This window comes from Bombus affinis, chromosome 12 (assembly GCF_024516045.1).
Source record: "Bombus affinis isolate iyBomAffi1 chromosome 12, iyBomAffi1.2, whole genome shotgun sequence".
In the NCBI taxonomy this organism is placed as follows: Eukaryota; Metazoa; Arthropoda; class Insecta; order Hymenoptera; family Apidae; genus Bombus; species Bombus affinis.
Window position 1 is genome coordinate 839,040 of NC_066355.1, and position 13,060 is coordinate 852,099.

General features: G+C 39.1%; 1 protein-coding gene across 5 annotated transcripts in view; it reads right to left on the reverse strand.

Moving 5' to 3' along the window:
• LOC126922415 (retinol dehydrogenase 12-like) overlaps positions 1 to 13,060 on the reverse strand; it is a 40,683-nt gene that overhangs the window by 643 nt on the left and 26,980 nt on the right. For 4 of the 5 annotated variants that reach the window (XM_050734985.1, XM_050734989.1, XM_050734988.1 and 1 more), the window contains 2 exons: positions 8,531 to 8,650; positions 2,831 to 3,044 (listed from right to left, as the gene is read on the reverse strand). In XM_050734985.1, the coding sequence (XP_050590942.1) occupies positions 2,831 to 3,044; positions 8,531 to 8,650 (334 nt within the window). The remainder of the gene's footprint in view (positions 1 to 2,830; positions 3,045 to 8,530; positions 8,651 to 13,060) is intronic. The other variant, XM_050734987.1, reaches the window with a different exon arrangement.

Genomic DNA, 13,060 nt, shown 5'->3' on the forward strand with positions numbered 1-13,060 from the left:
GAGTAAATGAGGAGAGGTGTGGAGATGGAGATGAAGGATTTCGACCTGATAGAGCTCACGGAGAAGCAGATAGAAGAGCAAGACTGGCTAGTATAAATAATAAACTACCGACAAGATCCAAGTAGTGTATTTCGACTGTAAGGGAGAACAGAAGGGAAAGGCATAGTCCTGACGACGCGATAGCACTTGACAGGAACAGAAAATATGGAATATTTATTAAAATATTATCAAAATATGGAATATTTAGGAATATGGAGGTTCAGCAAGAAAATCTGAAGAGTGGTGACGGTGTACAGCCGGAAGACGGAAGAAACAATGAAAACGATGGAGGAAGGCATAGAGGAGAAAGAGGAAGAATCGCTGCTGATAAGAAAAGACTTCAATGCTAGAGTGGGAAAGAGAAATGCAAACGAAAGAAAAGCAAAGGACAAGTCTCAACAAAAAGCCTGGATAGTGGACTACGTGATAGCAGATGAGAAAGCAAGCGAACAAGGAAGTAAGGATGGGCTCGAATCACGTACAGCTAGGAGGAGCAATAAAAGGAACAGAGAGGCAGGAGAGATAAAGGAGGGAAATCAAAAGGAGTGACTAGTCGGAGAAAGGGGTAGAGTTTTACCACAGAGGGAAGAGAAAAGGGACAGAATCAGGGAGTCAATAAGGAAAGAAACATGGAAGTAAAGAAAGAGAGAGTTAAGAAAGGAACTGGGAAGTTTCGAAGCGAAAAGATTAACAGAGGAGTTTACAACCAAGAGAAACGAATATAGAAACTGAAAATATAGGAAAATGGAAAGGAAAAAGAAGGGAAGAATGGACAAGAACATCAGGCTAAAGGAGTGGAAGGCATACTTCGCAAGGCTGCTGAGAGTATGGGAGAGGATAAAGTAGGAAATGAAAAGCAAAACGAAAGAAGCGATCAGGACACTCGGAGAGTCGAAGAGGGCAAAGGCATGGACAAAATTGAGAACGAAACCTGAAGACTCATGCCGAGAGAGATTTGAGAAGAATTCTGTAGAAAGTTGAACAAGATCTGGAAAGGGGGAAGGTTACCGAAGGAATGGACGAACATAATTTACCTCACATACAAAAAGGAAAGAACGGGAGAGACAGAGTAGCGTACATACATACACTCGTACATGCTTTATACAGCATACAAAATATACGCAAACATCCTTAATGAAAGGCTAAAGAGAGAGATAGAGAGAAAGCTTAGAGGAGAGGGAACATGGTCCAAAGACAATGGACGCGATATACGTGATACATCGTGTAATTAACAGAGAAGAGAGCAGGAGGAGAAGCTGTATGCATGCTTTATAGATTTGAGGGTGGCTTTTGATTGGTTTGGTAGAAGCAGATTGGAGGAGAGGTTGGGACGCAAAGGTGCAAAGGAATTTAAGGCGAAAAGTAACGGAAATCTATCAGGAGACGAAGATATGATGAAGGCAGGAAAGGGAAAAATGCAGGAATTTGAGACAACAAGGGACGTACGATAGAGTCTCATGCTATTCAACGTATATCTGTTGAACATGGGGGAGGCTTTGAGAAAGAAAGGGGAGAGAAGAGTACAGATAAGAAGGGAAAAGATGTGGCCATTAACCTACGTGGCTGATATACCGACGATGGCTAGAAGGAGTGAAAAGTGTGTTCAGAAGACTGAGAAAGTACCTGAAGAAGAAAGGACTCACAATGAGCACGAAGAAAACGAAGATGATGCTATATTGTTCGAGAGAAAAGGAAGGAAAAGGAAAAATATGAGAAGGAATGAAACTGAGCAGGAGAAAGGTTGAAGGAGGCTAAAGAAGTAAAAATTTGGGAGTCATATTGAAGACGAGTTGCAAGATATAAAGACACAAACGGACAGAGATAACAGGGCGACGATAACAATAAAAAAGACGTAATATTGGAGAGACAGGCTATTTAAAGAATCATTCGATAGGAGAATAAGAATGTTCTAATCATCTAATGGAGAGTGTGTTAGTGTACGGAGTCGCAATTTGGATGCAGTACGAAAAAAAACAGGGTTGGAAGGATAAAAAGAAAATATATCAAGGGTATACTGGGATAGAGGAACGCCAAACTACATCCTGGTGAAGGAGACCAAGATTGAGAAGATCATGGACAAGGTACTAAAGAGGGCAGTCAGATATCAGGTATCAGATCTAGTGGAGGAATGTCTTTGGGAATTGGACAGAATGGAGAGAAGACGAGGGGAAAGGGTGAGATGGAAAAAGAGAAAAAGACAGAGGGGTGAAGGTATAACACCACATACAAGAAGATAAGGACAGAAAGCATGCCGCGTTATCTGAGAGAAAGAGGACAAAGAGAAAGGACAGATTCATGACAGCAAGATTCGGATGTAGAAATGAGAATAAGAATGTGGAATATGCGTGGAAATAGAAAGAGGCGATAGAATATCTGGCGGAGAGCTGCGGAGGCAGAAATTTGAGGTGGTACGTAGAGAAGACTTTGTGGATAAAGCGACAGCGGGGCGGGGGGAAGTGAAAAGGATTTTGAGAGAAAGAGAAGAGAGAAGAAGGTGATAAGAGCAGAAAACAGCACCAAAGAAAAACAGGCAATAACAATAAGATAAAATAGGTTAAATTAGTTATAATAAAGACTAGAGAAGTAGTAAAGCGTTAAAGAAATATATTATTGTCGTATTGGGTAAAGATTATGTAGGATTGTTGGGCTAATAGCTGGAGGCCATTTACAGCCGAAAAGCAAACAATAAATAAATAATGAAAAAAATAAAATATGTATATATGACAATATGTGAAGATATACGAAACCACATTATAAGGGCAAATGTCCTGCATGTATCTAATCAACTTACTCATAATATAGACCACTTTCTTTTCCTGCATTTTCGTCTACAGCACAATATAAAGTCGTTTGAGCACCCTGTTCAGCAGTCTTCATGAAAGGCTGGATCAACCTTACAATTGATGTCATACCTCGGAAAAACGATGCATCCATATATCGACACAATTCTGTTTTCACTACTCCAGGATGTAAAGAATATACGTGTATGCCTTGAATTTCAGCTGCTGAAAATGCGTAAAAAGATATAAGTATAAACAGAACTGGTAATTATATGCGGACATTCAAAACTCGACAAAGCATGCATCAAATAGAATGCTCAGATGTTTAGGAATAACACTAAAGCTTAAACGACTCCGAACAAGGATAGCGACAATCTCACTAGGTGCGAAAAGATTCTGTCAGATGGAAAGAGAAGTAGAAATAGGACACTGGACATCAGCAGTCAGCTAGGTTTCGATAACTAAAATTATTTCGACCGGTAGTTCAACACTCGCGAACAATAATCCTTTGTGTATCATGCGAATGGAGTTCGCTGGTAAGTGCTGAAGCGTGCAGACGTGAGTCCAGTGCCCTGTGAAGTTCACAAAACAACACGTGACGACCATCTGTCGAAAGCGAATCTAACAAACCTAGCCAAGTGTTCGCAAACGTGCTAGTGAAAAATCCAATGCTACTAAACTCTGGCCCGAATCACAGCCTCTCGACTAGTTTTTTCATATTGAATTAACTAGATCGATGATGGCCCAATCATCCCAAACGGGCTCTACGGAGCTCAGTCACAACAAAGCCGCTCTTCCTTCCCGTGGCAAAGGGGCACTACACCCCTCTTTGCAAACGACGCGCACATGAAGAAACGCAAGCTGGAAGCTACCAAGATTAATGTGAGCTAGAGACAAACCAACCCACCAGTTAGCCAAGTGACCACCCACAATAAGTTCGCGATACTGGAAGCAACAGAAGACGCAATGGACACAACCGAAGCGGTAAATACACAAGATACCCAAAAAACTCCCCCTCCCCTGCCAAACTTCATTGACGATGTCATTGGCATTCAATCAATGACAAAGACAATCGAAAAAGAAATCAGCAAGGAGGAATATAAATTGAAAATCGGCAACAACCGTGTAAAAATCCTGCCGACCAACCCAGACGCCTATAGAAAATTAACAAAGTTGTTAAAAACCCTGAATGCCAACTTCCACACTTAACAGCTCAAGCAAGAAAGACCATTTCGTGTGATGCTACGTAACATCCACCACTCAGCCGATCTAGATGAACTAAAGTTCGAACTGTTAAAGAACGGCCACGAAGTAACTAACATCAGCAACATAAGATATAGAATCACAAAAAATCCCCTATCGCTATTCTTCGTAGATTTAAAACAAAAAGGAAATAACAAAGAAATCTACAACGTCAACCGGGTGATGAACTCCATAGTTCAGTTCGAACCACCTCTTGTAAAGAAAGAAATAGTACAATGCAAAAGGTGCCAAAAGTACCTCGTCAATTTGTCCCCCTCTGCCGACTCCAACTACTCACTATGGAAGGCTTCCAGGAAACTCACGCGTCCCCCGCAAATAATCCCTCCAATTCGCTGTCCGCAAAGCGGATGGGCACGAAGCTCTATAGAAAAAGCCAACCTATTCGCTAACTACCTATCCAACGTTTTTAAACCTCATTCCTCCAATATAACAGAATACCTGCATTCTCCCTTCCAAATGTCTCCTCCCATTAAACCTTTCACTTCTCTAGAGGTTACCGAATCAATCCATCGTCTGAACCCCAGGAAAGCACCGGGACATGATCAAATAAGTAATAAAGCAATTAAGGAACTACCCGTAAAAGGGATTGCACTCATTTCTTCAATCTTCAACGCAATTCTTCGCCTTCGATACTATCCCAAAACCTGAAAAACGTCACTAATTGCGCTCATCCCAAAACCCGGAAAACCAATGCATGAAACTAGCTCCTATCGCCCAATTAGTCTTCTACCCACTTTGTCAAAACTATTCGAAAAGTTGCTAACGAATCGACTCCTTCCACTCCTAGAGGACCTGAAAACTCTGCCAGATCATCAATTCGGTGTTCGGAAACAGCATGCCACAATAGAGCAAATCCACCGAATAACACACAATATCAGCCAAACCCTCGAAAAGAAAAAATACTGCTCAACGGTATTCTTTGATATTCAACAGGCATTCGACAAAGTATGGCATGAAGGGCTTCTTAACAAACTTAAAAAAGTCCTACCACACACTTACTACTCCATCCTAAAGTCCTACCTAATCAAAAGACAATTCATGGTTAAATACGTAGACGCCATTACCACAACTTTCCCAATAGGGCATACCCCAAGGCAGTGTCCTCGGACCCCTTCTGTTCTCCATCTACACTGCCGATTTACCAATATCAACAGAAATAACCATAGCAACATTTGCCGACGACACAGCGCTATTAGCGTCCCACGCCTACCCGATAATAGCCTCATCCACTCTCCAGCGAGGTCTCGACTCAATGGAAAAACGGTTCCATAAATGGGGCTTCAGAATTAATGAAAAAAAATCCACACATGTAACCTTCACGCTGCGAAAACAAACCTGCCCACAGGTCTCCATTAACAATATAACAGTTCCTAGCAAGGACACAGTCAGATACCTGGGCATGACTCTGGACAGGAGATTAACTTGGAAACAACATATCGTAGACAAATCTAAACAACTCAGGGACAAACTCAAAAAATTTTATTGACTCATTGGCCGTCGCTCCAACCTAAGCACGCAGAACAAAATTACGCTTTATAAGACCGTAATAAAACCTGTCTGGATCTACGGAATCCAACTATGGGGAACAGCAAGTAATTCCAACATTGAAGTACTCCAACGCTTCCAATCGAAAACGCTAAGATCTGTAATAAATGCACCCTGGTATGTTACCAACGAAACAATCCACCGCGACCTCAAGATACCTACAGTCAAAAATGGAATACACAAGTTCAGAAGCAGATATAACACAAGAGTCAACAACCACCACAACCCATTAGTCACCCAACTACTGGACACGACGGACCAGATCCGCAGACTAAAAAGAAAATACCCTTTAGATTAAATCCTTAGATCCTACTAGAACCAACAATATAAAACTATTATAAGCCATGTCATTGTATCACGCCAAATGAAGTTACTGAAAATTCACAACGAGAATTGATTGTAAATATTATAATAAATAGATTAAAAAAAAAATCATGCGAATGGAGCGAGCATTCCAAAAGAGAATTTTTGGGAGCGTTACGGAGCGTCAAATCGCTACAGTCTAGAAGGCCTGAAATTTATCAGATGTGGTACAATACTTGCATATTTTGCGTATAAATGCGTTAGTCATATCTAAAAGGATTTGTAGAGACGCAAGAAAGCTTAATTCGCGCACGGCATCTTGTACCACCGCCTTATACAAAACCCCATTCAATCGCATAATGGTTCACATTCAGAAAAATCTGGCTAAAATTGAATTTTTCGATTTTACATTTTTAATTTACAAATCGTATGCACTCTACCAAAGCATCTTCCACGGTATCATTAAAAGATTGTCATTCGAAATTAAAAGAATGTCAATACAATTTTTTTAATTTTTCATAATTTTTAAGGCCATCTATTAGTTTGGACATTTCTCGACACAAAACTCAATTAAATTATATTTTTAATAAATTTCGAACAAAAGATAATAAACAAGAGTGTTTGCATGAGTGGTACTGTTTAAGCGTTCCAATTTTCACAAACTGAAGAACAAAATGATCTGAAACTTAATGTTTCACAATTTTGAAATAAAATTAACAAACTAAAAGGTTCCAGTGGGAAATACAAATACCAAAACATTTCCAAATTTGCAATTTTGTGTTTGTCTTTGCCCGACTCTGATGCAAATATAGGAAGATCTTTTTCTTTTTCAGTGAACGAAATACAAACGAGAGGTCGGAACAAATTGAAGCCAAAAATGGTTATTGCATTAAGCAGAATTCGATTAGATTTTAGAAATCTCAATGCACGTTGTTATTGTAGTATCGAGGAAATTTAGGTATAAATTTTTCCTGATATTATTTTTAATTTATTTACAATAAACAAACTAAACAGATATTAATTAGATATTAAAACGATGGTTGTTTAACTTAAACTAAACGCAACAATCTTATTTTACTTCAACCACTCTCGGAACTTGACAACGCTAACAACTCAATCTCTCAGCTACGCTAACAACTCACGCAACTCCACAACGCTAATAACTCAATCTCTTAACAACGCTAGCAACTCTCGCAACTCGACAACGCTAACAACTCAATCTGTTAACAATGTTAGCAACTCTCGTAACTCGACAACGCTAACAACTCTATTCTCCGGCTTCTCGACTAGCTTTCCTCTCCACTCACTTTCACTTCTCGATCAACACTCTTTGAATTCAACTCGTCCCCCTCCATTAGCGTTATTTTTTCCTCTCTTTAATCTCATCATGTCAACGCTCCGCAAGAACTAGGTGACCTTAGTCACATAGGCTTATTTCCTTATGTAAACTAACAACTGAAGGACAGACGACACTCTCTTTTGATCGATCTCTAATCAGGCTTTTTCTTACGATACTACATTATTATAACTAACTCAATAACTAACGAAACGCTACAACTTTTCAAGAATAGTATGTACAAAAAAGAAACAAAACCATAGGATGATAGTGATAATATCGACTGTAAAACTGCCTTTATATTTTATTTGTATTTTGCATTTTATTCATTTTCTCTATATTCTACAATATTCTGCAATTAGTCAATATTCTACATTTCATTCGTATTTTGTATATTTTTCGTATTCTGTATTTTTTTATTTGCATTCTATATTTTACATCTATAAAATTTTAGGAACATTTAAAATATTTGTGCAATTACCTACATTAATAGCTTATGAATAAATGAAATTATTTATAATACATACAATAATTATATGAATAGATACCTCTCCTAACTAATAGTTTTGTGCTTTTATTCAAATTCATTTCATTAATTTTTTAAATAATTTTGTTGAAAGAATTTAATTTATATTAAATGATTTATTATTTATTTCATTAAAAGAAAGTGTCGTACAAATCTTACCACTGAAATACATTCGAGTGTACGTGTGACTGTGAGTTACAGATTATGATTAATCTACACACTACGACCTACAACCTACGCTGTGTCACTCACGTAACGCAACGCAACACACCGCGAGCGATGTGGCTGTAAAATGATAATGGGGCAAACCTTGGCAAGGAAAGAATCGAACATTTAGATTAATTTGAAGAAAGTCGAACATTTAGATTAATTTGAGGTGTGACCACCACCGTAATTACAATGAAAAAATGTTGATCTTGGAATTGAAGGTCTAGGTCAATTTTGCGACCACTTTATTTTGTAACTCTCCGCCGATCCAAAGGTGTTGTATCATCTGCCAAAACCATAAAAAATATGTAACTTTTTACATTCTGTACATTGTACACATACCTTTACTAATTATTATTATCTCTATGCCTTTACGAACATAGTAACGTATATATAAATGTTCTCTTTCTTCACTTCTCAATTACAGATGAAATATTTATTTTAAAAATAATTGAATCAGTTCGTTTAGAGCGGAAATAATTAAAATTACTAAACCATAGAATTTTTTAAAAGCATAATTCTACTACTTACCGATTAACATTTTGTTCAATTCTTTAGTAAATAAAATATTGGCCAGCTTACTTTGACAATAAGCTCTAACAGGTGAGTAAGAACGTTCCAAATTTAAATCTTCAAAATGTATATTACCACCTGTAACATGATATATGATGTAGTATGTATAGAAATAACTTATATAAATCAATAAGTTTCATATTTTAAGTTAAATACTATTAGAAGTAACAACAAGACGGGCTTTAATATAATACCTCACTCCTTCAATATTTATGATTATACATAGACTTACATAGATAACTATGTAAGTCTTTGTACAAACCTTTTCTATGTGTTTTATAGCTAAAAATGAAACGAAAATATCATATAAACATACAACTGTAAATATTTTATCAATCATAAAATAAAAATATAAAATATGGGAAGAATCACAATGAATTTACTTTTAATATAATGGTATACAGCAATAAATAAATAATTTACATATTTTATGTTAATTTATTGAATTAACTTGAATGATGGAGTTAAATTGAGTGAATTATATTAAATAATAAATGGTTTTCCTGCATAAAAATTCGATAATATTATATTATACCTGTGTTTTTATATTATTTTTGCATTTCGAAATTTCATTCGCTTCTTTGCGATACAAAACTCGTTTCAACAATTCCATCAGTTCGCTCTCAGAAGAAATGAGTATAGAACCACAAATCCTAGCAAAAACTAAAGCCGCTAAATCAACTCCTATCTATATCGAAGCACAGATAATAGAGTCAACCCCTAAATGATAACGCAGGGATTGACAGCTATAACGTAAAACAGCTAAAAAACAGCTTAAATCAAATCAAGGTACAGACAAGTATTCTTGCCATATTTCACAAAGTGACTCAGGAACTTAAAGATAAATATGCTATTATGTAGCAGAGGAACTGCGAATGCTGAACCATCAAGTAGAAACAATAGCTAATACGATCAAACTCGAGACAAAGTAACTACTGCCATTATTATTAGTCGAACTCGAATCTAAAAGCAATAATATTGATATCTTCAACATGAAAAAAATGAAATATAATTATGTCGGATTGAAGTCAGGATTATGGTGAGGGGCGTTTAATGAATTCTCATTAGAATTAGCCATTGTCGTGATACAATGAAGAGTTTATTAGCACAGGCTTATTAACAAGATTAGGCACTCGTAGCACTAGTGATAATGACCTTAGGTTCGAAACGAATCCGCGGTTACGGGATGATAAACGTATGTTCTCGCACAGTTCAAATCTAACTCTTTGTTAACTAGACGTGAGATATTCACCGGTTGTAAGATAGTACTGTCACTCGTCAATGAGATCGCACGAAAGAATGACTCTCCGTCTCGATGATACCGTCGAGGAAAGCTATAATGGGTGTGTCTAAAGACATGAGATCCTTGGATTCGTCAAAGAAAGCTTTCGTTCCAAAGGTGAGGGAAATTAGCGCTGTTGCTAATTGATCGATCTCTATATCGGCGTTTTGAAAGAGATGCTGGCCGCCCTTGAGGGGAGGTTGTTGACGGGGGGCATCGTTCGTGGAAGATAGGTTTCTCCTATCTTCCCGTAGTTGCAACAAAGTCTATTTGAAGGACTTCGCTTGACTAAATCTTAAGATTTATAGCGGGTCCTCACGTTAGCTAAACATACACTGCAAAGGCATGCCGACACCCGGCGATCATCTTACCCGGAGGACAAAATCTGCGTGTGGCGGGCCGCGGGACAGAAACCATTGAAGTATTTACTGCCGCGTGTCGCTACGACTATTTCTTTTAAGGAGAGGTATAGAGTTACTCTGTGCCTTTGTTAGATAAAACGTTCATCCCTTTGACCGCGGCTACGTTCGGCGACTGATTGTCGCCTCGAGCCCAAGCTCATGATCATAAATCTCGAACAATCGGAGCGGCATTTGTTTAATCTAAGTTACAACGTTACGGTATTCCCGCGAATCCAAAGAGGGGTTCCGGTGTTTTTTCATCTCCGACAATTATAACAGTAGAACCTCCACGTCACAAAAGAAACATATTTCAATGTATTCGATGCCAAAAATATGGCCACTCTAGGAATTAATGTAACGATTATTAATGTAAATTTATTCATTATTAGATCATCTCCCGAAAATCAATCCCATGTTATTATAGCAAATAACTCAACTGTAGCAACCCAACATAACAAAACACACGAATTTGATGGTCGCAGCTGGAGGCCTTACAAAGTTATTCTATCTAAAATGGCTCGTAAAGTCCCTTCAGATGGCCTCCAGATAAACAGGGTGGCGAGGATCCTTCTGATGAATTATTTGTAACGAAACCTGTTTACCAAAGAGAAGAGGAGCATTGCCAAGTTGTACCCTGTACCAACGACGACAGAGATGGCGATTGTGACATAACAGAAGAAGACATAGCGGCCTATAAATAGATGGTATAATATTGGATATAAAGAGTTGCTAACTAGGTTTTATTACCGAAATTACGCAAAATGATTTAGTTGAGTACGTTTGCTCGTAACGATTACGAATATATAACATTGTAAATTGCAACGACGACTGGCTTCAACTGGATGAAGAAATGGTTTTATGAATTTATGTCGACTCGGTCATATACTAGGAGAAGATATAGGACCAACGACGTATGACGAACACAGCTATGACTCTGGACAACGCATAAAATTAAACAATATGGATAAGTCGAGCAAAGGAAAAGAAGCTACGGCGCAGGGTATGTAACCCCAAACTCTTTTACCCTGACGTCACCTTAGGCGACCACTTCTAAATATTCTCCAGACAGTTGATACCTCTACTCTAAATATTCTCAGGACAGATGATACCTCTAAATATCCTTCTGACGGTTGACACTTCTAAATATCATCCGGTCAATTAACACCTCGCCACCCTGATAAGAAAACTTCTAAGAACAATATCCCCTCCATCATTTTCATTGTTCCTGCTTAGTATTTAGACTTCGAATAATGACGGCCGCGCCAATCTGAACTGTGAGCCGATACTTGAACATTGTAAGTGGTAGCCAAGGGTCTTGGACTCTTGAGAAATAAAGTTTTTTTGTATCATCAAGAGAGTTTCCTTTTTTTACGTGACAGGTACATCGAAGTCCCCAGGACCAGTCGGTAATATGACTGGTTCTTCAGGTTCATCCCGACGATCATCGTGCAACTGGAAAAACGACGGGGCAGAAGTCGGTCCCAGGGCCTCCCCTCGTGCGGTAAAAACGACCGGAGATCTTTCTCAGGCAGAAAGCGATGTGGAAGTAGTTAATACTCGCTATAGAGCAATAAGACCTGGCAATACGTCGAAGGAAAATGCTAAAAATGGCATAGGCCTTCAAACAGGTAAAGTGATGGAGATATCAATAATTCCCTAAAGAGGAAGAAACCAACAATGATGATGGTGATATGCATTATTAGGAGGATGTTGAGGATGCAACAGATATATGGGATGTATAAAAATAAAATATGGCTTCCTAGTAATAGGTTTATAGATTAGGGAACACGAGGCGGGTATAGGTTTCCAAGACGTAGGACCACGCCGTGGAAGATCCCGATGAAACTGATATATTCTCCTATAGTCGGGTGGCTTGTCTCGGTGAAGTTGATAGCCCCATGCCTGTCAAAACCATTCACCTCACCTTCACGTTGGGGCACCCCACCATCCTACACCGGCTCTGACCAGGGTAGGAAACAGAAGAATAAATGGCACCTGAACAGGGATTCATGGCGACGACCCGGCAAAGAAAATCTAATAAAATCATGTGGGATACAACTACGATACAAATACGAGTAACGATGGAACTAAACTCGTTAAGTTTACGATGATTTGCGGTACAATCGCTCGCCGGAAGTACATTTTCAGTGAGAATGTGGCTAAGCAAATACCATTTGTATTTAGTCATCACGGGACGAAATGATCGCTAATAAGAGATACGTTTCAAATAGTACAATTGCATTGTAAACTACCTAAGGGTAGGATAGGGAACCGATACAGCGGAAGGGACCCTCAAAGCAGTATCGGGTCTATTCCTTCCGTCACTGGACGCGTCTGTGAGCGGAGCTCCTACACCGTCACCTTATATGAATGTCCCCAGGAATCGAAATCAACCGATTGGACAAGATCCGACCAAGCCCAAACTTCCGCTACGTCGCGGTACAGTCCATGGCAACGTTCGACACAGGAAATTTCAGCCTCATCATGGTGACTGCTTCACCGGGTCTGATAAAATCGTCGCCGAGCCCAAACGCACCGCACTCTGAGCTCAGTGATCCCAGGGATCCATCAATACATAGACCTACAGCAACATGGAGACAACACGAACCGTCTCCTCAACCACGTCCAGAGACGTTCTACCCCCAGGCGTCCGCAACAGTCACCCCCCCCCCCCCCCGGAAGGTCGACGTCTCTACCCTTTAGCCGTCATTTTGGTGATAGGTGCACACATTCTCCTTTTGGATCAACACTGTTCCCGCAGATGAGAACCATTCCGGATCGGGAGACGCCCTGAGACGTCACCAG